This window comes from Girardinichthys multiradiatus, chromosome 8 (genome assembly GCF_021462225.1).
Source record: "Girardinichthys multiradiatus isolate DD_20200921_A chromosome 8, DD_fGirMul_XY1, whole genome shotgun sequence".
NCBI lineage: Eukaryota > Metazoa > Chordata > Actinopteri > Cyprinodontiformes > Goodeidae > Girardinichthys > Girardinichthys multiradiatus.
This window is the reverse complement of record NC_061801.1, coordinates 39,692,913-39,718,405: the sequence shown is the minus strand read 5'-3', so window position 1 is coordinate 39,718,405 and position 25,493 is coordinate 39,692,913. Positions and strand designations below refer to the sequence as shown.

Genomic DNA, 25,493 nt, shown 5'->3' with positions numbered 1-25,493 from the left:
TCCTCTGTTATTGATATAAGCCCGGGTGTGTGTGTTTGTGCTTTGTGTTACATTGTGTATTGATTGTTGTGTTTAAAAGGATTCTGCAGACTGGATCTGTATGACTGTTCTGGGTGGAGAAGGGAAACCGTTCTGACGTTAATTAATGATGCTGGTGTTATTATTGGTAAAGTTCACAATAAGAAGTTTATTTTCTTGTAAGGTTCTTTAAAAATGGTTCACATGATTTGTCTTTTTTTGTTTTTGCTATAAAGGCATTTCAAAAGTTTTTATTCTGGTTTTCCATCCCAGGCCAATTTGGATCAGTCAAGATTTTAACAAATTTTAAGGGATTGTGTGAACTTTCACTCATTGCTAATAACCATTTCCTTGATTTTTGTGTTTGTCAGTCTTACAGCTTCTTATCTCCAGTCTAGAACAGAGCATTACATTCCAAGAAACAGCTGTAAATTGATTTATCTCCTATTTATCACGTTGTCTCTATTATCAATAAAGATACCTTTGCTAATTATGACCTTTTTAAACTGTGGTAGACCTTAAGTATCCCTGCTGGGATCTCACTCAATGGCACTGTACATAAATCCATGGTAAAAAGAAGGTACGCCCTATTCCAGACAGTGTGTGTTGCTAAAATTTAAATGTACAAAAGCACATTTTCTTAAAAACATCACACTAATGTGTGTTGCTTTTTGGAAAATAGTATGTATTTAAATTATTAACTTATCACCTTATGCTGATGATACTCATATTTCTTTCACTGTTGAGTCACAATTAAAACTGTTTTAACTCCTTTTGTAGATGTGGCAACTAAGATGTTGATCTGGTTTACAAATGCTTTAATTAGCAACACTAAAATGCTGCTTTTCTCATGAATCACATGGAAGCAGCAAATGAGTATTTAGTTCCTTCTCAATAGTGTCTAATGAATAATGATGGAATCTGTTGTGTGTTTTTGTACACTTAAGGTACGATATAAATAATTTTAGAGGATAGTTTTAACATTAGCAGCGACTTTAATAGAACAATAGCAAAAAGTGCCATTTGCCAATCCTTTAAGTGGTCTTTTAAAAGTAACCTAGACACTAATTGAAATTAACAGAGGGATATTTTCAATCCTTGTCATCCTCTAACTTTGTGTGTTGTACTTTAGCCAAATTAAAATTAGATAAAATCTTCAATCTACATTGATGATACTCGGATTTATTTCATTATTTAATCACAATTACTTATCTAAAATAATTTCTAGTATCATTTCACTTTGGCATTGTGTTAACACACACTTATATGCTCCAGATCAGTTTAGCAGTTTAAACCTCCAAAGTAAAATAAGCATAAATATGAGCTCCAGGAATAATAGATCATGCTCTCTGGATTGGTCATGTCATCCTGATATCTGGCACAAGAATGAAATCAGTATCAGGTCTGATAAAGTGTGAAGGTAACCTTGTACAGTCAAGATGTTTTTATATTCCCTTGAAAATGGCAGTTTTTGAAGCAACTTCATATGGTGGTTTGTTTTGTTTGTTTGTTTTTTATCTTTGCAAACTATTAACACAGATTTACCCCTGGAATCAATTTGTTGGGATATAAAAACGTCTATCTGAAGAATCCAGTATGGTACAGCAGAGAAGATCCATGAACAATAAGCAGGTTTTCAGACCAAAAGCTGTCTTCCATGAGGTAATGAAGAGGCTGTGTTGTTTAGTGTTTGTAGCCTCAAGGCTGATCAGATGTCAGCCTACATCATGTCAGTTATTTTAAGTTCTACTGCAACAATTAGGGAGGAGTAATAAACAGCCTTCAGTGAGATAATTAGATCATTAAAGTAATATTTTGTCGATTCTAAAAATAAAATTTTGCAATAAATTAGGAAAAAATCTTTAACTTCTTAAAAGAAACTAATCAGAGTTGAGCATTTCTCAACCTTTTTGTGTGATTTATTCACCTACGTGGTAAAAGACACAGGAATTTTTCTGCTCATGTCACAAGAGGAACAGATTATTAATTCAGCTTCCAGGTCATTCTGGACATTTAACCCTGACCCCGTTCCCCGCTGTCAACACCACAGCTGACCTTTTAGCTCTGTAGGTCATTGTGAAGAACAGCGCTGAACCTGCCTGAATAGAACGAAGCAGGCATTTATTTTGGTTGTTAATGTGGTTGTAGATTAGCCACAGTCACTCAGAGCAAGAAAATCAGTGCCGAACATCTAGACTAAAGTTAGAAAAATACTAGTAACATGTAAAGTCACATCAAGTTTAAAGACATAAAAAAGAACATTACTTGGAAAGCCGGTTTTTCCAATTTTGGGTTTGAAAAGATATTTAAAGTTCAGATTTGAAAACTTCACCATGTTTTTTTTTTGTCCAACTCTAACTTGAAATCATGTTGGATTAACCCTAAGTCAGAATTGGTGAATTAGTGAAGTAACTGGCTAATAATGCTTTATCTTTTATATGTTTAACATTACAAACATAAAATCCAACTCAGAGTTGGAGAAATCCAAACTGCCATTATTTAATTTCGTTCTTGCTAATGAAATTAATACACCAAACAAAGAAACTGTCATCACAATAATAAACAATAAAATTTATTTAAAACGGACAATATAACCAACATTGTAGATTTTATGGAGCCAATATGTGACTATAGAACAGAATAGAATAGAAATATCCTTTATTGTGCCTCAGTGGGGAAATTCAGGTGAACCAGCAGCAAAGTAATAAGCAAATGGAAGCATCCAGATTCACACAAAGGTAAAAATATATAAAAATTTGTGCACCAAGGATGCAGCAGCCTGTCACTGAAGGAGCTCTCCAGGTCTGCAACAGCTTCATGCATGTGGTGGGAAATATTGTCCATCGCGGATGTTATTTTTGCAAGAGCTCTTCTGTCTCCCACTACCTGCACTGGATGGAGGGGGCATGCTAGGACAGAGCTGGCCTTCCTGATGAGTTTATCTAACCGCTTCCTCTCAGCTATAGATAAGCTGCTGCTCCAATATACTACAGCATAGAAGATGGCTGAAGCCACCACAGAGTCAGAGAAGATCTTCTGGAGTCCGCCTTGCAGTCCCCTTGCCTGCTAACCTGGGCAGCAGTATTTCGCCCACAGCATGTCAAAGAAAAACCGATAGCTTCTATGTTCACATTGGCGTTAAGATGTATCCTGACTCCAGGAACTACAGTTTTATGGGGTATCCTATAAGTAAAAAAACAAACGATAGAATAATATGGGGTAAGAACGCTGTCAAAAACAACGTGTATGTAAAGACAGAAATGTGTGTATATTAGTCAATAATTGTGCATAAGTAAAATCCAAAAGAGGTATTGTATATTTTCTCTATAAGAATACAAAATAAAATGTTACAGCTTCAAGAAATTACAAACACAAAGTTCAAGTTTACACTTGTGGTTTATTCTTTATGAATACAATATGCTACAACAGTTTGTGAATACGATTTATTTTCTTTGAGAATACGAATTTACATCAACGACTTGGTGTCACGTGATCTCAGGCTGGTTAGTGGAGCACAGAGTTAGTCGATTCGCGTTGTGCATGCGCTGTCACACTCCTCACCGCCAGTAAACGTAGTGCTGGAATGGGAGATAATTCAGTCTAAAAGGAATATTAGGAACAGAGGGGAGATAGGTGGGGGAATCAAGAGTATTATTCTTATTTTTATGAAATAAAAAACTAAAACATAGAATATAGTGGGTGGAGTTATACAATGATGTACAATAGGTGGTGGTATGCACCTCTGAATTTGTTGCGAACCACCAGCAGAAGAAGATGAAGCAGCAGCACTAGCTCTAAGATGATGGACCAAGAGCATATATTAACGACATTAAGACATGTACAAACTTTTTAACATTACCTGGCTTTGTACCGTAGTTTCTTGGTCTGTCATCTTAGTGCTAGTGCTGCTGCTTCAATAAAAACTCTCAGAAAACGTCTCATTGATTGAAAACTAACCAGACATGTTCACTGGTAGATTGTGTGTTTCCCTGGGCCTGTTAATCTGAGTTTATTGTAAATTAATTTGATTAGTATCTTGTCTGTATGTGTCATCTGTGTTCTCTGTATATAGTTTTATTTAATGTTTATTGTCTTTATCTGCCTTGGGACAGCGGATGAAAATTAGCTCCAGTGCCAATTCCAGCATATTTACATTGATGCTTAAAGCTAATTAAAGCTTAAAGCTAGTTAAGCTCGTGAGGCTATAGTCCTCGATGCGGCCGTCCCGGGTTCAAGTCCCGGACCCGGCAACCTTTGCCAAATGTCTCCCTCTCTTTTCTGTCTACCGACTATCGAAAAATTAAAAATAAAGGCTTCTAGTGCCAATAAATTTCTTAAAAAAAAAAAAAAGAATAATTTGGAATAAATGTCCTGTGTATGGCCTTTCTGCCTGCAGGGAGTTCGATCCTGGATACGTCGAGGAGTTTACCACACCAAACTCCACGGCCGCTCTTCGTCTTCCCTCACCTCCTCCTACTCTCTGTTTTCAATCCCCGTCACTGTCACCACCTCCACAACAGGAAACCCCGTCGTCCAGTCACAGCAGGCCATGTTCGGCGGTCCAACTACGCATCAGAAACCGGTAAGCGATGGCTCTGATTTTCAATCAGCTGGTCTTTTAACCTTTTACCTTGGACAGCAATAGCCCAGTGGTTTCTCAGGGATCCAACTGGTATCTACCAGTGGATGCTATCATGCTGAGTTCAAACATCAGAGTGTTGAGGCTTTGGATCGTTTCTGGCATTGTTATTCATAACATAAACAGGAATGAGGACGTGGATGCTTCTGGCTGGGATTTCCTGATGGTATTCTTTACTCTTCCTTCCAGTGTTGATAAATCAGTTTCTTTTACTGTCAGAGACCCAGACATTTAAAACAGGAAGTATGACCGTCAGCTGTTCGGCCTTCACCTATGTTCTTGGAGTTTCCTGTCTGTGTTTTCTGCCTCCGTGTGATTTAACGTTGTATCTCAGAGGTCAAACTGGGATGAGCAGGAGTCACTGTCTGTTGATTTTTAAGTTAAAACTGAATTTGTTTCTGAGCCGAGGAGCATGGAAACTAAATGCTCCCTCTCCTTGTTGAATTCTGTTTCTGGGAACACCCTAAACATAATAACTGGTTGTTCCACCTGTGGCAGCAGCAACAGCCATGTAGTGTTTGGGATAACTGACAATGAATTTTTTTCATCACTGTGGAAGAATTGTTTTAATTCAGCCACATTTGAGGATTTTCCAGCATGAATAGCCTGTTTAAGGTAATTCGCAGTATCTCAATCAGATTTAACTCCAGACTTTGAGTAGGCCACCCCAGAATCTTAATCTTGTTGTATTTTTTGGCCATCCAAAGGTGGAGTCGCTGATGTGCTTTGGATCATTGTCCTACTGCATAAACAAAGTGTCACAAACTGATGGTCGGACCTTTCCTTCAGAATATGGTTGCATCAATGACAGCAAGTCGTCCAGGTTCTGAGGAAGTAAGGTAGTCCAAACCATCAAACTACCATCACCATAGTTTACTGTAGGTGTGATGTTCTGTTTCTGAAATGCTGCTAGTTTTACAGCAGATGTAACAAGACACACACCTTCCACAAAGGTCCACTTTTGTCTGATCAGAATATTTTCCCTAAAGTCTTGGGAAGCTTTTTGGTAAATGTGAGATGGGTTTTTATGTTTCTTCAGGTCATCAGGGGTTCTGGTCTTGGACCTCAACTATGGAGACCATTTTGTCTAGTCTCTCTTTTCATTGTTGAATCCTGACCTCTGACTTTAACTGAGGCAGTGAGGCCTGCAGCGCTTTAGATGTTGTTCTGGGTTTTTCTGGAACCTCCTCAATGAGTCATTGATGAGTTCTAGAAATAATTTTGGTAGGCTGGCTACTTCTGGAAAGGTTCTACACTGTCCCAGGTTTGATGAACCTGTGGATAAATGGTTCTGACTGTGGTTCTCCTGAGTCCCAAAGCCTCTAGACATGGCTTTTTAAACCTTTCCAGACTGACTTGCTTCTGTTCTTGAATTTCTTTATCTTGGGGCATGATGTGAGATAGTTTAGCCTACTTCATGTTTTCATGTAGGTTCTGTTTTAGTGATTTATTCCTCCTGCAGATCCAACACACACCAGGCCTGAGTGTAGTTAGTAAAATTGAGGCAAATAAATATAATTAAAATCATCATTCAAAAACTGACTGTATTAACACGAGTTATTTTTGTCTAAACATTTCAGAAATCAGTTGGGGTACATACTTTATCAAAGCATGTTGTTATAGTTGGTAAGGACTGATCCTCTGCTGAAGATCATTTTGGGCCTCATTCTTCATCTATGTGAAGAAGACTAAAATTAAGTGAAAAAGCAGCTGAAGTCCAACAATGTCTGTAATACCTTCAGAAAGCCTCAGAAATTGACTGCTAAGGAAAGAAAGTCTGACTGCTTGGAATGAAAACATGATGAAGTTACAGGTCCAAAACCCTGCCGACCTAGCACCGTCTGGTCACTCTGTACCCATAAACAGTCTATAAATACTAACACTTTACTCCAGCTTTTTTCAGCCTAATATGGAGCTCATCTTCTGTGGGTGTAGTGCACATCCCCACCTCAGCATGGCGCTGCTGTCTCTGTTCGCAGCCCAGCTCCAGGACATGTTGTTGAAGGAGGAACTTCCAGGTTTTAAGCTGCAGCTTATCAAAGACAGCAACAAGTTGGTGGATAATTCAGACTCCAAAGTCGGACAAACAGTCGGAGCGGCTCCGTTCTCCCACTATTCCCCCCCGGGCCCCGCTGTTATCAGATACCGCTCAGTCCAGGAGGGTTGGAAGGCCAGGCTCCTATTGGCTATCCTGAAACAGGAAGTGGGCCATCAGAGCCCCAGGAGGCTGGGTGTTAATCTGGAGAGGACAGATAGACTGATTTATAAACACAGGCTCCCTGTTTTATCCATGTTTTCCTTTCCTTTTCTTGACCTGCTTCTTCACTCCCTCTTTCCCACATCCTTCCCTATCCTTGTCTCCTTTCCTTGTTTTCTCTTCACATATCTCCTTACCTCCTTTAGTTTTAACCCCGTCTTCCCTCCGTTACCTTTTAGACCTCTGGGTCTCATTCCTCCTACATGTTTCTTTGGCTGAATCACCACATTCTTCTAAAACAGCATCACCTCACGGTTGCGTGAAATCCAAATACTCCTTCTCTCTCTCTCTCTCACACACACACACACACACACACACACATAATGGACTATGGACTTCCATTTAAGTGACTTAAACCTGTTTCAAAATGGTTCTTTGGGCAGTTGGGTACCTGCATTCAGCATTTCAAACAATGTGATTAATCACAGTTAATTCATGGTTCAATAAAGAGGAGCAATTATATTTCCTTATAGGGGGGTAAATACTTTTTCACTCTGCAGAGCGTGGTGAGAGAATAGGTGAGCGACTCTGGGTCGGTGACTGAAAGAGATTTTACAAATTAACAAAAACATTCCCATCAGATTTCAGAACTTTGTGTAGGTTAACATGTTTCCCTTAATTTGTTTTATTTGTACAGTTCTGGTCCAAAGCAGGCAGAGAAATGCTCTGAGCTGATCCAGAATATCCTCAGAACAAATTATGCTAGTTTTAACCAGAACTTTTCTGCTCAGGTCCAGAAGCTCAACAATCACACATCCAGAACCATCTGTTTTGAGACCCGAGTTTCCGTGCAGATCAGAGAAAAGGTTATTGTGGGCTGCAGCAGTTTCCCACGGCAACAGATAAACCTCCTGATCAGATGACACACCCTGCAGTCATACAAACATGGCGGTCCTTCCAGTGTGTTTTTTCAAATAGAAAAGTGAAATATTTACAGCAGATTCTTCGTGTAACTCACTGCAGATCCAAGCCGGAAGAAGGTCCTGTTTGCCATCATGTTTCTTTTAATCACTCCTTATAATTGTTTGGAAGTTAATGATAAAAATAGTTGCTTTTTCTGGAGGAATGTGTGTTGGTTATTTATGGTATTTATGAGCAAATCTGTTAAAATTAATTATTAATATGGACTAATTCTGACATGTTGGATATGAACTTGTGGACTGAATCCCTACTTATGACGACCCATGCCTTCTTGCTTACAGGCAGTCTGTAGGCATCTGTTTCTTCACCTGCTTTTGGAGAACTGACCATAGGTTCTCAGTGGGTTCAGATCTGGAGTACTTCCTGCCCACAGGTCTAAAATGTTAATGTTTTGATCTTTGAGCCAGTTTGTTATCACTTGAGCTTCGTGATATGTTGCTCCATCATGGTGTAAAATCCCAAAGATCACCAGATTGTTCCTGGACTGTTTTGAGTTGCATTTTGGGGACATGTTCCTCCTACTCTTTATTCATGGCAGTGTTGTTAGCAAGAATTGGGAGGTAGCCCACTTCCCTGGAGGATAAGGAACCCCACACATGGATTAGATCAGGATGTGCTACTTTTGGCACCACACAGGACTCATGGTAGCTGTCAGCGTTTCTCCTCCAGATGTCCCAAACAATGGTAAGGAGGGCCCATCAAAGAAATTAACTTTGGTCTAGTCTTCTGCTGTCCATCATTGCCCTTCCTACAGATTTTCAGTCCGCCCTGGTTGTCTTGGGCAGAAGCAGCTTCTTTGTTGCCCTTTGTGTACAAAGGTGTGTGTCCAGATGTACTCTTATCAACCTGCTGCCGGAGTTGAGTAAGCTCTGCCCTGGTGGCTACGTCATTTTGTAAGAGACATTCCGGGATCCTGCTAAACACCCGTCCTGAAGCCTTCATCTCTGCAGCTGCACCTCTCAGCTTCAAATGCTTGAAGCTCAAAATGATGTCTGCACCTTTTCCTTGGTGGTTACCATTGCAAGCACTCGAAAACCATCATTTCAGCACATCTGCATCTCTTCTATAGCAATCAGTCTGATCATTCGGTGGCTGGAGTGATTTCAGCTAAATTATTTCACAGCTGCACCTGTTCTGATTGTTTGACTATACTGACGTGAAGCTGGATGGTCGGTCTGGGCAACAGTTACAGCGAACATGGGTTTTGTTAGAAAGCTAAATGTTTAACATATTACATCTATGAACTAATCTGTATCTGATCACTCTGAAATCATTTGAAAAGTTTAAAAGTAATAAAAAAATGAATGGATTAACCGGTTATCAGCAGGAGAACCCCAATAGAAGCAGGTGACCTTAGAAAATCGACTCGCTGCCTATCAATCTGGGAAGGGTTAAAAGGTCATCTCCAAATTATCTGCAGTCCATCATTCTGCAGACAGAAATTTTATTTCGAAGTGGAAAACATCTCAGACAGCTGCCAATCTTCCCAGGAGTGGACGTCCCTGCAAAAATCAAAGAGCTCCATCTCAGACTCTACAGGCCTTAGTGAGCAGCTTAAAGGTTAAAGGTCATGACAGGACAGTTAAAAACACTGAACCAGTATGGCTGCTTTGGAAATGTTAAAGGAAGAAGCCTCTTCTCTATGAAAACAAGATGACAGCAGAACTTAGGTTAGCAAAGCTGCTTCTGAATGAACCAGAAGACCAGATGAGACCAAAACGTGTTGCAATGGTCCAGTCAAAGTCCAGGCCTCAGGCTGATTAGAATGCTGTTAAGGGGACATTCTAAAGGCTGAGCACTTCACTAATCTTAATCAATGTATGAAAGAAGAGTGGGCCAAGATTCATCCTCAGAGATTTCTCCAGCTCTTATCGGTGATCCTAACATTTATCCGTGACTGTGTTTGGACCTACGTTTCACAGATAATAATGAGTCGTCAATAATAATCAGGCCATTGTTCACAGCAGCGGCCACATTCTGCATCATGAGACTGTTCCCGTGGCATTAATAATCAACTGCAGCAGTATCGGTCTGTTTTCAACTGAATCCTCCATTGGCTCTTCTTCATCACCCATCCTCCTCCTGACCTCTGCTTTTTATTCCTACCCTTTCAATTTTCAACCCAAACTTATTCCAAGTTCATTGCTTCGGTGTAAAACTAAAACGCTCCCTGTGCCCTTTTTAATCCTCCCTCTTCTTTATCTGTCTCAGCATTTCCTCTCTATCAGTCTAATCACTCCCTCATTCCTCCCCATCTCCACCCAAACAATCAAACCACACTTATCTCCCTCCCTCCATTCTCCCTCCCTATCCAGCGTCTCATTATGTCTCCCTCTTCCTCTCCCTTCCTCCCATCCTCCTCTCCTGTCGGACCTCTGATGTCCCTCGCTCAAAGATCAACGGCTGCTGTCCAGACCAAGTTGTGCCGAGGATGTTTATTTCACGCTTTAATCATACGAAGGCCTAATGACGCTTGATTGCTCGATTTTCTTAACAAGCTGGGGACTGGAAAGGGGGGCGGGGATAGCACGGTTCGGCCCGCCAGTGTCAGACTCAAACAAGGACAAAGAAGCATATGAGAGGATGGTGGAGAGAAGATGAGACTCTGTGCTGTTGGTTCGGAAAAAGGATCTGATAAGCACTGAAAATTCATTCTTTGATGCAAATGTTTCTCCGAAGATTCTGCAAGAAACTTGTTGCATAGATAGGGCAACCTTTTTGCAGAAGCAATGCAGACAATGTTCATCAGAAGACAGCACAGAAGAAGACGTCTGTAGGTTAGAGAAGAAGTGAAGTTGGAGTGAAGATTTTAGTAAAGAAACGTCATTCTTGGCGTTTGCAGGATTTCTTAACTTCTAAATCAAAGATCCCAAAGGGTCAAAGACTAAAGGGGTAGCAAATGGAACGGTCTGAGACCCCAATAAGGAGAAGACAGTAGGAAAAGGCTGACAAGAAGGCAGCATACTAGAAACCAGAACGTATCAGACTGAGATTTGTATCGATGGAGCTGCTGGAGGTGTTTTACCGCAGGAAGCTCAGGAAGAAGCAGAAGAAACTGGAGCTGGGACAGTCGGACGGGGCGCTGTGTCGGTCACCATCGGAAACCAGCGTCAACAAGCTAGCAACCGGCCTCATCTCCAAAGTGCTCAGGTTCACCTCCAGGTAAACAACCAGGAAACACAGAGTGTTTGCAGTTAAGGTCGGAAATGTTCTGGAAAAGAAGACAGAATCATGCACTGAAAATAAGAAGTTTCAATTTTAATTTCTGTACTGTAACATCAGAAATATTTGTAGGAGGATCAAAAATGTCTGTTTTTAACCAGGAAATAGTGATGGTTTCATTTCTGGTTTATTCCTAAAATGAGAAAAAAAGTTGCCCAATCAAACTGACCTGATTAAGTGATTATCACCAGTATAAACACCTCTAGAAACCATGGGAGTTTTGACAGTTTGCTGCTCCGAAGCATACATGTGTGTGTTAACCCAACAGCAAAGTGGAAAGATATGAGCAATGACCATGAAAAAGCTACTTTTGTTTCACTCTGGGAAGGGCTATGAACTATTTAGGGTCCGTCATTCTACAGAGAGAAGGGAAAAAATTCAAAACGATGCCTTTTACCAACTGTTAAGCACGGTGGTGGAGGTGTGATGGTAAGTGCCGATCTTCCTAGGAGTGGACGTCCCAACAGATTCAGCCCAAGGTCAGAGTGTGAAGCTGAAAAAAACGACCAAACACCCAAGAGCTCCATCTCAGACTCTACAGGCCTCCGTTAGCAGGTTAAAGGTTAAAGGTCATGATAGGACAGTTAGACAAACACTGAAGTATGGATTGTATGGAAGGGTTATATTGTTAATTTCTTTCCTGTAGCGTCAGGCATATTTGCAAGAAAATGAGCAATATACTTAAATGTGTGTTTTTTTTAGTCAAGAAAACCAATAGTGAGGCATTTATTTCTGGTCCATGTTGCATGTGGATGAGTAGATCATGTGACATGTGTGAATGATAAGATTAGACTTTAGATGTCTAGCGTGGAATTAGGAATTGGACTTGACCTTTGTAAAGCAGAGGTGACGAATCGCATTTAACACTGAAGAAGACAGGACCTGCGTAACATTCGATCACACCATCTGTGGTCTGGATATAACATCCTGATGCTTCAGGCAAGGAGAGAATTAATCAGAGAAGCAGCCAAGAGGACCATGGTAACTCTGGAGGAGCTGCAGAGATCCACAGCTCAAGTGGGAAATTCTTGACCATAAAAGGTCAGAATGACAGTGACAGTCATCACTTCACAATTCTGACCTTTTATGGATCGCTTAAAGAAAGCCATAAGACGTCCTGCTTACAGTTCACCTAAAGCCATGCAGATGACTCAACAAACATGGAAGAAGGTGCTCTGCTCAGATGGGACAACATTTGAACTTATTATCCAACATGCAGAACACTATATCTGTTGGAAAGCTAACACCCTCAAAACATTATCCTCATAGTGACTCATGGTGGTGGCAGCCTTATGCTGTGGGGAAATCTGGTCAGTTGATGGGAAGACAGATAGAATTAAACCCAAGATAATCTTGTTAGAGGCTGCAGGAGACTTGAGACTGGGGTGGAGGTTCTCCTTCTAGCAGGACCACCACCCTAAATATACAGTCAGAGCTACAACGGATGGTTTCGATTAAGGCATATTCATGGGTTAAAATGGCCTATTCAAAGTCCTCATCTAAATCTAACTGAGAATCTGTGCAAGACTTGAAAACTGATGTTCACAGATGTCCTCCATCGAATCTGAGTCTCTAATTGTTCAAATCTGGTAAAAGACCTCCAGCTGGACCTGCAGAGCAAGGTTACAAAGTATTGAGTCAAGGGGGCTGAATACAAATGCATACTTTTCTTTCACTCATTTTCTTTCCCTAAAATAATGCACCGCTGTGTGTTGGTCTGTCAAATAAAATCCCAATAAAATACATAAAATTGATTGCTGTAGCATAAAAAAAAAAGGGGGGGGGGGGGGGGTAAAACCTTTGCAAAGTGCTACAAAAATGGACTTTGTAATTAGTCGTGCTACATACGTACCAGAATTTAATCAGAACCAAAACATCAACAAAAAAAGCTTTCTCTGGGTACTTTTAGACACAGCTTAGGATCTCAACCAGTCCTCCCTGCAGTAAACGGTGAGGATGACTATCTGTAAGTGCAGATAAAATGTTTTGAGGCATTCCAGTCATGTCCTGTCATTCCCCAAGTCCCTGTGGTTCAGAGACATGATGGCTTTCATGTCCTCTGTCTCCAGCTTGGTCAGATAAAACCGTTTCCTGTTTATCTCTGTAAACAGGAAACTGTTATAACCGAGCCACAGGATAGGTTGAATGTGACGATGGTCAGGGTGAGATTATTGGAGCCTTCATCACAACTGCTCAGATAAACATGACATCATCACTAAAATGATCATACATGTAATTATGGAGCATGTTGGGAATGTGTGATGGAGATGAAAGCATAAATGTCCACAATATCGACACAACAATATATACAGTCATGGCAAAAAGAGAGTGCATCCTCTTGTAGGTCTAGGGTTTAATATATCAGGGTATAATGAACATGATCTGGACTTCACCAGATTCTAAAAGTCAACCCAATGATCCAGCAGCTTGTAGAACCTCCTACAGCAGCAACAGCTCCCAGCAGGGGTTTCTGTCTGACTCACGTCATCATGGAGGAACTTTGATCTACTTTTCTTCCAAATGTTCCTCCAGTTGTGCTTCTGCACAGCTTTCTGAAGGTCCCACCACATCATTTCAATCAGGTTAAGGTCTGGACTTTGACTGGGCCATTACTGCACCTTCATTGTTTTTTTTTTTTTCAGCCATTCTGTTGTAGATTAGCTGCTGTGTTTGGGATCATTGTTCACACAGTTTGAACCAACCTTTAGCTTTAAATCATGTGGCTACAGACGAAGTCCAAATCATGGGCCCTCCACCACCATGTTTGGAGTTTGTCTGATGTGTTTGTGATGGTGTGCTGTGTTTGGTTTCCTCCAAACATGATGTTGTGCATTATGGTCAAACATGTCTACTTGGTCTCACCTGTCCAAAGGACATTGTTCCAGAGATCTTGTGGGTAAATCAGATACAACTTTACAAAGTTATGATTTGCTTCAAGTCTTATGCTAAGTCAACAAAGGCCAACACAGTGTTGGCTTTTCAAACCCAAAAGGTGCTCAAAACCATTTCAAGCATTAAGGTTAGTCATGATTCCTCAGGACCAGAATTGGAGAGCTACCCAGCACATAGGGCAGAGAGACCACATGAGGGAGACTTGTTGAGGGTGATGGTTCCCCATCCACAGCAATCACAGATACTGGGCCTATGACAGCCCTGGGGTAAGACCAGATGCTCTTATGAAAGATGCTCTGACTCCAATACCTGGACTCTAGTCTACAAGATCCCAGATTCCTGCAAATATTCCTGACGCTACAGAAATATAAATAAATATAACCTTTCCAAACCAGCCACATTTCAATGTTTTCCTACATGTCCTGTCATGAACTTTAGCCTTTAACCTTCTAACTGAGGTCTGTAGAGTCTAAAGGTGAATCTCTTGGGTTTTTGGTTATTTCTCTGAGCTTCATGCTCTGACCTTGGGCTGAATCTGCTGAGCCTGGGACTTGGGAATTATCTTTCTCTGTAGAAAGATGGAATGAACCAATAACCCTTCCCAGATTGATGGGTAGCAGAAGTTGTTTCTCTAAGGCCTTTAGACGGACCGTGTTTGAGACGCGGTCCGTCCAACAGGGATCGTGGTGTTCATGTTGGCCAGGCCTGCTTTCCTCTTGCTGAAAATACAGATATTAATATTTTTAGCAGGTATTCGGTTTGAAGATATCTAGAATTACAGTTGAACCAATAAGAAATAAGGTCTCTAGTTCGTTCTAGGAAGAAGGATGTTGGAGATGGCTGAGATGTTGTTTGTTGGTAGGAAGAATCTCATTCTAGATATCTGAATTTTGATTTTTATTAGGAGGAATTTAATGAGACACAAAGAGCAGAGGAGATCAAGTAGATACAGAAATAACGAGGCCCCTTTGGGGAAATAAAACTCTTTATTTAATAAAAGGACAAGACATAAACCGGTTCTAAAGGTAGCCTCACCTGACTTCTGTTGTGGTCTGGAGCGTTATAGATAATATAATTAACTGGACCTATAAGGTTAATAGTAAACAGTGATAGCTTTAAAACCTGAAGCTACATTTCAATCATTTAAGAACCTGGTAAAGACCAGATTCTTGTTATTATCTCTTGTCCTGCTATGTAAAAAGTGTGTACTTTCTTTTTATAACCATATACTGAAATCAGGATAAGGAACCATTCCTCCCAGCTTCATTAATTGGTGGATTTAACCAGTTTTTGACCTCTGAATTTAAATTTCCTCTTATAAATCTAGAAACTGCAGAACGTGGACTTCTCAGTGTGAATGTATAGTCGTGGGTGATTCCTCTGTCTATCAGCAGCTCTGCTCTTGGTTTCAGATGTTTTCAGAGATGTCATGTTTAATACATGCATGCTCACATTAGCAGACACAGTGGCTCACAGGTCTTTTAATGCTTTTGTGCAGCAGGTCATCACCCTCTTCTTCAAAGGTGTTGTGTTTTTGGGGTCTGCTCTGTGTATTGTGGCCATTTAGATGATGTGTGTGTGGGAAGGCAGGTTGGGCTGATCTTTAACCCTGAAAAGTTAATTTTTCTGCTTTAGTTCTGATAGTGAACTCCTTTCAGAGGCTGATTCCCTGCAGCACTATCAGACATCTGGTTCTGTGAATGCAGATCTGCTCAGGGTGCAAACAGACAAACACATTTCAGAAATAGAAAGCATGACTGGGATGTGAGTGTTGGACATTGTGTGGGTTTTCTGCACACACAGCGAACAGCGCATGACAGAAACAATGACTACATTGAACAGAAGAACTAGAGCAGTGCCACCATGATGTCACTGCAGTCTGCAGTTAATGAAACAGTGCGTTCTGTTTCCTTTAAGGAGGTTTCTGTGTTGCACCTTGCATCTGTTCTGACTGAATATATGACATGCAGACCTCAGGGTGCAAACCTTTTTAACTGAACACTGCAGCTTAGCCTGACTCATACGTCTGGTCTTTGTCACAAGATCAGTCAAAGATTTCCCAACAAGGGTGGAAAAACAGACGAGGTAATAAAAAACACTCTATCAACATTTCTCCTCATCAAGGAGTTACTGTGATCAAAATAGAAATCTCATTTAGTAAAAAGATTTTTAACCAAAATTTAATTATTATTCCTGGAGTACATACCTTCAGCAACACTAAGAAACTATCTGGAACTAAACTCATTTTATATATATATATACTGATGTAAAAATAATTAAAAACTTAAACTAATTTATAAATGCATTTGTAGAATCTATATATACATACAGGTCCTTCTCAAAATATTAGCATATTGTGATAAAGTTAATTATTTTCTATAATGTCATGATGAAAATTTAACATCCATATATTTTAGATTCATTGCACACTAACTGAAATATTTCAGGTCTTTTATTGTCTTAATACGGATGATTTTGGCATACAGCTCATGAAAACCCAAAATTCCTATCTCACAAAATTAGCATATCATTAAAAGGGTCTCTAAACGAGCTATGAACCTAATCATCTGAATCAACGAGTTAACTCTAAACACCTGCAAAAGATTCCTGAGGCCTTTAAAACTCCCAGCCTGGTTCATCACTCAAAACCCCAATCATGGGTAAGACTGCAGACCTGACTGCTGTCCAGAAGGCCACTATTGACACCCTCAAGCAAGAGGGTAAGACACAGAAAGACATTTCTGAACGAATAGGCTGTTCCCAGAGTGCTGTTTTCTTTTATTGGTCGGATGAAATATGCTAATTTTGTGAGATAGGAATTTTGGGTTTCCATGAGCTGTATGCCACAATCATCCGTATTAAGACAATAAAAGACCTGAAATATTTCAGTTAGTGTGCAATGAATCTAAAATATATGAATGTTAAATTTTCATCATGACATTATGGAAAATAATGAACTTTATCACAATATGCTAATATTTTGAGAAGGACCTGTATAAAGAAATATCTGCATGCAAAAATGGGACTTTAATAAAGAATAGATTGGGTAAAAAACTATAAAAAATACTGAACAAAATAATTCATATGTATTAGAAAAAAATAAAATAAAAAATAATATATATATATATATATTTATAAGTAATATATAGAGGTCGTGTTAAAACTGTAAAGATGTATAATAAAAAAAATGAAGAGAAAATTATGGAGCTAAATTGGGGCCATAAAGTTTGTTCAAACGAAAAAAATTTGAACCTGAAAAATTATTTTGAACATCCCCCAAAAAAATGTGAAATGTGAAAAATGATGTATTACAGATAATCCCAGTTCCCACGGTCCCTGAATGCAACAGCTGGGAATATGTTGTTCAGCCGCTGTGTTGAGCTGTCAGTCATGACACCCCGTGATCTGAGGCCCCGCCCCCCACGCCAAAACAGGGCCAAAAGTTTGAAGCCGAAAAAAAAATCTGCAAGTTTGAAAAAAAAACTTGAATCTGAAAAGTAGTTTTGAACTTTTTTTTTTCAATTTTCACATGTTTTTGGGGGGAGGTTCAAAATAATTTTTCAGGTTCAAATGTTTTTCTTTTGAACAAACTTTAGGCCCCAATTTAGCTCCATAGAAAATACACAAACAGTTTTTAGGTAATTTTTGTTGAACATTTAAATAAATACATGTAATTTAATTTATTGTCCATTTTTTGGCACTGTTATTCAATTCAATTCAGTTTTATTTATATAGCGCCAATTCACAACAGGTTGTCTCAAGGCTCTTCACAAAAGTCAGGTTCATACATTCCAATTAATCCTAATCATTGAACAGTGCAGTCAGATTCAGTTATTTATTCAAATTGGATAAAAAGTGTTTCTGTCTAAGCGACAGTGGAGAGGAAAAACTCCCTTTTAACAGGAAGAAACCTCCAGCAGAACCAGAACCAGGCTCAGTGTGAGCGGCCATCTGCCACGACCGACTGGAGGTTTGAGAGAACAGAGCAGAGACACAAAGAGAACAAAGAAGCACTGATCCAGGAGTCCTTTCTATGGGAAGGAAAAGTAAATGTTAATGGATGTAGCTCCTTTAGTCGTTTCATCTAGAAAGAAAGAACAGATAATCGCCATGTCTAGGAGAGAGAAAGGGTTAAACACTGAAAGACAGGGCTATGTGGATCATCGGTAGAGGGTGAGCATTAAGTTGTTGCCAGCAGAAGCTTGGACGATTCCCCTCTCTAGAAAGGTGTCACTGGCAGACACAGAGCCAGGCCAGGTGTAAAAGTCAAGGAAAGTCTGGCTTCCTGGAATAAAAAGCTGTGTAATATTGTTAATACATCTTGCAGGTATCCTTTCAGCATTCTCTTTGTCTAAGAACAGGATGTTTAACCTATCTGATACATGGTTTTTGTTCTTTTCTGAGTGTTGTTTGATGTGATACACAAATACCAGGATGGCTATTGCCAAAATATGCACCATAAAAACCAGTACTGTACACACTATATTTTACCTCCACAGACGGAGTGAGCAGGCGTCTCGTCCTCATTCCTGGCACTCGACAAAGCTCGGCGAAGGTCAGCCGGACCTCGAGGGGGGGATGATGGACTCATTGACCACCTCCTGGCACCAGAGTTACCCAACCAGGTCAGTGGATAGAGCCAGAAGCATCTGTTAATTTTCAGCTTTTTTGATCTGCAGATATTAAATTACAAGGATTCTGGTCTGCTTAATCAGCAACACTCAGACGTTTTATTCAGAGTATCACAAAATACCGTTAAAGGATCATTGTGACTGAAATAATACTGTAGTACAAGCCTAACCTGTTTAGCCATGAGCGGTTTAGACATAAAACAGTATTTATTTCTCATTATTCCTAATCACTGCCAGTTTTTAAAGAGGTATAGCATCTAAAAAAAAAGGTGATTTCCCTCATCAGCTTCAGTATATTTGTTTGGAACAGTCCAACCTAAACTAGCAGATTTTATGTAATGCCCCTTTTCCACTGACTCGATTTGGCCCAACTCGACTCCACTCGGCTGGCTTTGCGAGCGTTTCCATTACTGTTTTTTCCGTACCAGTACCTAGTTCTTTGGTCCCTGCTCCTGAGCAGGTCCGACTGGGCCTGAGTCGGGACTACATGTGACGTGAACAGACTGCTGTTCACTGATTGGCCGTGGGACCAGGAATCAGAAGGTTTTCGTTGAGACGGTGCAGGGAAACGTTAATAAAACTCAAGAGCAACTACAATAATATTAAGGACCACAATGGCTGGAGCAGGTCAAACATGTCATTTTACCATTTATAGATCATAAACCATGCCTGAGCACGAATATGCAATATCCAACCTAAAACTAACTTCAAAGGTCATACAGTGGGTACGGAAAGTATTCAGACCCCTTTAAATTTTTCACTCTTTGTTTCATTGCAGCCATTTGCTAAAATCAAAACAGTTCATATTATTTCTCATTAATGTACACTCAGCATCCCTTCTTAACAGAAAAAAACATGAATGTAGAAATGTTTGCAAATTTATTAAAAAGGAAAAACTGAGATATCACATGGTCATAAGTATTCAGACCCTTTGTTCTGACACTCATATTTAACTCACATGCTGTACCTTTCTTCTGATCCTGCCTGAGATGGTTCTACTCCTTCATTGGAGTCCAGCTGTGTTTAATTAACCTGATTGGACTTGATTAGGAAAGGCACACACCTGTCTATATAAGACCTCACAGCTCACAGTGCATGTCAGAGCAAATGGGAATCATGAGGTTGACGGAGCAGCTCAAGGAGCTCAGCGACAGAACTGTGGCAAAGTACAGATCTGGCCAAGGTTACAAAAGAAGATCTGCAGCACCCAAGGTTCCTAAGAGCACAGTGGTCTCCATAATCCTTAAATGGAAGAAGTTTGGGATGACCAGAACTCTTCCTAGACCTGGCCATCCAACCAAACTGACCAATCGTGGGAGAAGAGCCTTGATGAGAGAGGTAAAGAGGAACCCAAAGATCACTGTGGCTGAGCTCCAGAGATGCAGCAGGGAGATGGGAGAACGTTCCACAAAGTCAACTATCACTGCAGCTCTCCACTAGTCGGGTTTATGGCAGAGTGGCCCTACAGAAGCCTCTCCTCATTGCAACACATATGAAAGGCCGCATAGAGATTGCCAAAAAATATGTGAAAGACTCCCAGACTATGAGAAATTAAGATTCTCTGGTCTGATGAGACGAAGACTGAACTTTTTTTTTTTTTCCGGCACTAATGGCCTTTATTTTTGACAGTAGGCAGGCAGAAAAAAGGCATGCTTTCTATTTCTGAAATGTCGCGGGTCCAGGACTTGAACCGGGATGGCTGCTTTGAGGACTGCACCTTCTGTTTATGGTCGTGCGCTTAACCCCTACACCATCAGCGCCGCATCCCGAAGATTGAACTTTTTGGTGTTAATTCTAAGCGGTAAGTGTGGAGAAAACCAGGCACTGCTCATCACTTGCGCAATACAATCCCAACAGTGAAACATGGTGGTGGCAGCATCATGCTATGGGTGTGTTTTTCAGCTGCAGGGACAAGATGACTGGTTGCAATTGAAGGAAAGATGAATGCGGCCAAGTACAGTGATATCCTGGAAGAAAACCACTCTCTGAGTGCTCAGGACCTCAGATTGGGCCGAAGGTTCACCTTCCAAGAAGACAGTGACCTTTAGCACACAGCTAAAATAACAAAGGAGTGGCTTCGGAACAACTCTGTGACCATTCTTGACTGGCCCAGCCAGAGCCCTGACCTAAACCCAATTGAGCATCTCTGGACAGACCTGAAAATGGCTGTCCACCAACGTTCACCATCCAACCTGACGGAACTGGAGAGGATCTGCAAGGAAGAATGGCAGAGGATCCCCAAATCCAGGGGTGAAAAACTTGTTGCATCATTCCAAAGAAGACTCATGGCTATACTAGCTCAAAAGGGTGCTTCTACTCAATACTGAGCAAAGGGTCTGAATACTTGTGACCATGTGATATCTCAGTTTTTCTTTTTAATAAATTTGCAAACATTTCTACATTCCTGTTTTTTTCTGTCAAGATGTGATGCTGAGTGTACATTAATGAGAAATAGTATGAACTGTTTTGATTTTAGCAAATGGCTGCAATGAAACAAAGAGTGAAAAATTTAAAGGGGTCTGAATACTTTCCGTACCCACTGTATGTCCGTGGTTTTGCTCTGTAAAGTCCTTGTCCTCGTTATTGTCATGGAAAAGACAAAATCTTCTTCATAAAGTCCAAAATTGTAACTTCTTCAGGCAAACTGTGGAGCTTCACCATCCAGACAGCAGCGTCTCTCCTTTCTGCTCCTCCTGCCACAACCCTCACATCAGGACCTCTGAGCCTTATTTTATAGGTTCTGGTTGGGCTGTGGTCCAGATAATTATCCTACTGGATCACTTTAGACATAAAAAACATTAAGACATTCTTGCATATACCTTAATACAAACGTTATCAGTATTTAGTTTATGTTTTTATTTTCTATTTATTTTAATCATTTCACACTGATTACTTTAATGTGAATGAATGTAACACAGTAACGTTAATAGCAGCACTTTACACTCATGGCTGGAGGCTTCAGCCATCGGTGGGTCAGTGGAAACACAACTGATAACGAACCGCGTGGAGCGAAACCACGCCGGCTAAAACCAGGAACATCATCACATACCATATTATCTCTGTCCTAAAACAAATTGAGAGAGCTTCAGTTGTATTTTGTGATTTTGTTGCTAGGGGCTCCTCTGGAGAATTTACTTGTGTTGACTAAGTAGCTGGTAGCACTTACCCGGTTCATTCTTGTCCAGTTTAGTTTCCAAAGAGGCTCTTGAAATAACATAACCACTTTACTTACTTGAGCTTTCTGTTTGTTGTTATTAGGACCAAAATGTGCCTGAAGCCTTCATTTTATTGGCCGTCTCTGTTCATTAGCTTACCATAGAGTATTTATTATCAGGGTTCATTGTTAGCATTTAAATGAACACCTTGTTAGTTTGTTATCTTGTTGTTGTTTGTTTGAATGTCTCTTCAAACAAACAACAATGTTATGATTTTAACAAACAAGCATTAATGCTGGACTTTACTGACATCACACTTCAGCCATATCTGGACGGTGTTTATGGTTAGCAAAAAATGCTATAATAAAAAACAAATCTAGGTAAATTTGTTTTAGGAGAATCATTAACAATACCTAGAATGTTTGGTAGCAATTCATAACACAGCCTTTTCGGTAAATTACCGGTTACTTTTTCAGGACTTTTAGAGTGCTTCCTGGAACATGCGTGAAATTTTCCAGAAACGTTTCAGACTTACAGGTGACTTTGTAAAGTGTCTTGAGACGACATGTACGGTGGCCCGGAGGTGAGAATCAACATTACATAATCTGAAACACTTTTACAACGTTTGAGACAAATTCACATTTTAGAAAACACTTTAACAAGATGTGAAGCACTTTTACAAATGACAAAATCTAACAGAAAGACAAAGTACCAACTTCTGGGCTGACCCAGAAGTTGTAACGGGAGCTCTCATGGTGACCCAAGACGGACAGCAACTTGTCTCACATTGACGGGCTTTAATTTTGAAATTCCACATTAGATCTTGATGAAACTCGATGAGTGGAATCTGGAAGTGTTGTCTTAGTTTCCTGAAGTGAGAGTAATCACTGAAAACAAACCGTTTTGTTGCAATAAATACAGCAACTAACAGACAATAAACATAAAATCACTTACTTTTAAGGTCTTTAATTTAGAAGTTCTACATCAGATGTTGGTGTAATTGGATGAGTTTAGATCTGGAGGTGTTCTTCTGTCAGCCTAAAGTGAGACTGGTCACGGGAAATAATTTTGTTTTAATAAATGTGGAAGCTTAGAGAATATAAATGGACATTCTCAAATAATGAACATAAAACAGTGACAAAAACAAAAATGTCATATCTACATATTCACGGGTGGACTTTTAAATATTTAATAGAAATAACAGTAAGAATGACATCAACCACCTTGAGTCAGTCCATTTAAAAAATATTGCTTTTCCTAAGATCTCAGCTAGCGCCACTCCCGTAATTCATGATGTCTTTGTGCACAACCAAACCGCAAGGGCTGACTTGACTGTCTAGTTGCCACGGCCAGCTTGCTGTCTCTCAGACTCTAAGGACCGACCTCATGTAAATCAAAACTGAGTTAATCTACTCATATTTACCATTTTGTAAATGTGTTTTTGTAATGTTGGTTTGCACTTTCCAGGCACGGTAGACATTATTTAAATATTATTTCAATATATAAAATGGCGTAATATAAATAAAACTGAATTGAATTGAAACATTTCCCTGACTTCACAATTTACTGTACTGTACTTACCAGTTACTTTCACAAAACCTTCTGGGTACTTTCCAGGAACCTACAGGTTACATACAGAACTTATATATTACTTTTACAAGATCACAGGCTCCTCTCATGAAACTTACAGGTTACTTTCTTGAACTTACCAATTTCTGTCCAAACACTTACCAGGTACTTCCTACAACTTGCATGTTACTTTCTGGAATTTGTCAGGATCTGCACGTTACCGTCATCGGAACTCATAGGAATCTCACATAATCTCACAAGTTACTTTTCTGGAATATTATTCCTATTTTACAAAATTTAGAGGTTACTTTCAAAGACAGGACTATGTTATAGTGTGTCAGTCGCAACAGCTCATAATACAAACCAAGCCCAGAATGTTACCTGTAAGTTTCAAAAAGTGACCTCCATGTTCTGAAAAGTAACCTGTAACCTCTGGAAAGCACCAGGTTACAAGTCATCTCATAGCTCGGTCCCAGCAAGCACCCTTTTTTCTGGAAAGTAGTTTTTAAGTTTGCAAATTTTCCAGAGAGTACCTTGCAAGTTCTGGAAAATTCCAGAAAATCCCCTGTAAGTTTTAGGAAAGTACAGCCTCTGTGATGAATCGCTGCTTAATGTTCTTTAGTATTTTTGACACACTATTAATTTTGATGTCACTTGATCACTTAAATAAAAAAATAAAAAACCAAATATATAAAATATGTTTGGAGATGTAGTTCAGGCCTGTATTTACAAGCAAACTGCTTGTTTAAAGCTGCTCAAATGTAATTATTTTCCCAGTGAGCAACAGATGCAGTTTATATGGAGCCTATTGCAGGTCAGTTCAGGTCACTTTTTTGTAATCAAATAAGATTTTCTTTCTACCAGACTGTGTAATCTAGGCAGGCCATTTTAGAACAAGGCCCCTTACTGTTTTTACAGAGAGGGTTACTAGGAGACATTTAAGGATCCTGCCTGTTTTATTTCTGCTTTCAGGATTCAGATATTGATGTTTTTTCCACAAAATAGTTTTCATTTATATCTAAAAGTATCTGAACAAGTGTGAAACAGCTGTCTGAGTTGCACAAATTAACTGATAAACTGTGGATCTTGTTTAAGTGTGGAGAAACTGCTGCCCATGTTATTTAACAGATGCCTTTAAAACAGAAGTAAGGAACAAATAAAACCTGATGAGGCTGTGTGAGAGGATGAAAGCCTGACGTCTGAGCCAACAGAGATGTTCATTCCTGCTGCAACTCCCCCCCGGCTCGGGGTCTCCCATGACTACACTGTCCACCCTTCATTCCTACTAATAAACTATTCATTTATAAACCTGTTACATTTCAAAGCGTCCTCAGTGGAAGAGAACAAATAAAGAAAATTACATCCAGAATTGTAGACGAGACCTTGACAGAAAAAGAAAGGATAAACACTGTCCTCCTTTCTGGAGCTGTAATTGCATTGTGTCCGGCCGAAGGAATTGCTGGGTCAACCTGTGATGTCGACACATTTACATTCCTGTCGAGAGGGGAAGCAGCATATTCAACTGCTGGGTTCCAACTTTACAACAAGCATTTTTAAATAAATACAATACACACTTCTAATTGGTGGATTATTAATTTACAACCACTGTGAAATCAAAAGAGTCAATGTATTTAATGGGTTTTAGTCCACTCTGATCATTTTTCCATTAAAATGTGTTTAAATGGGTCATTTCTGATGTCCTCTGGATTAAAACAAATGAACAGATTCGAACAGCAAAATATAACAACCAACTTCTAACTAAAGGAATTCTTTATTTTCGATCTCGTTACTGCCTGAATTCATTTACAACTATATAACCTATTCTTTTCCATCATAACAGTATTAAAAATGTAGCCTAATATCTTAAAATCACAACCAAATGTTGTTCACACTCCAACTGCTAGATGGCAGCAAAGTGCTTCCAATACAATCCTTGGTTTGTATTAAATATGCATCAACAGACATCGGAGCAGCGTTAAGACCAGAGGCAGATTTTATGTGCTTTCAAAACACTGGTTTTAATAGGGATTAGGAGGGGTTGTGTGGTGTAGTTCTGAGCAGTCAGTATGCTACCTACAGCACTCCAACTGATCTCAGGTTCTAGATCCAAGGAGGAATTCTAATGGAGCACTCAAGCTAACAGCTAGGGAAGAACTAACTCAAAAGTTTGTTAAAAGTTTGAGACAATC

At 39.8% G+C, this 25,493-nt stretch overlaps 1 protein-coding gene and 1 long non-coding RNA gene across 4 annotated transcripts in view; both read left to right on the top strand.

The window, feature by feature from the left end:
- shroom3 (shroom family member 3) overlaps positions 1-25,493 on the top strand; it is a 79,232-nt gene that overhangs the window by 26,910 nt on the left and 26,829 nt on the right. For 2 of the 3 annotated variants that reach the window (XM_047371997.1, XM_047371998.1), the window contains 2 exons: positions 4,415-4,600; positions 18,449-18,574. In XM_047371997.1, coding sequence (XP_047227953.1) covers positions 4,415-4,600; positions 18,449-18,574 — 312 coding nt within the window. Of the gene's footprint in view, positions 1-4,414; positions 4,601-10,369; positions 10,998-18,448; positions 18,575-25,493 lie in introns of those variants that run through there. The other variant, XM_047371999.1, reaches the window with a different exon arrangement.
- On the top strand, positions 19,716-20,979 carry LOC124872236. Its single transcript, XR_007039230.1, has 2 exons — positions 19,716-20,381; positions 20,483-20,979. It is a non-coding gene; the product is annotated as an uncharacterized LOC124872236 (long non-coding RNA).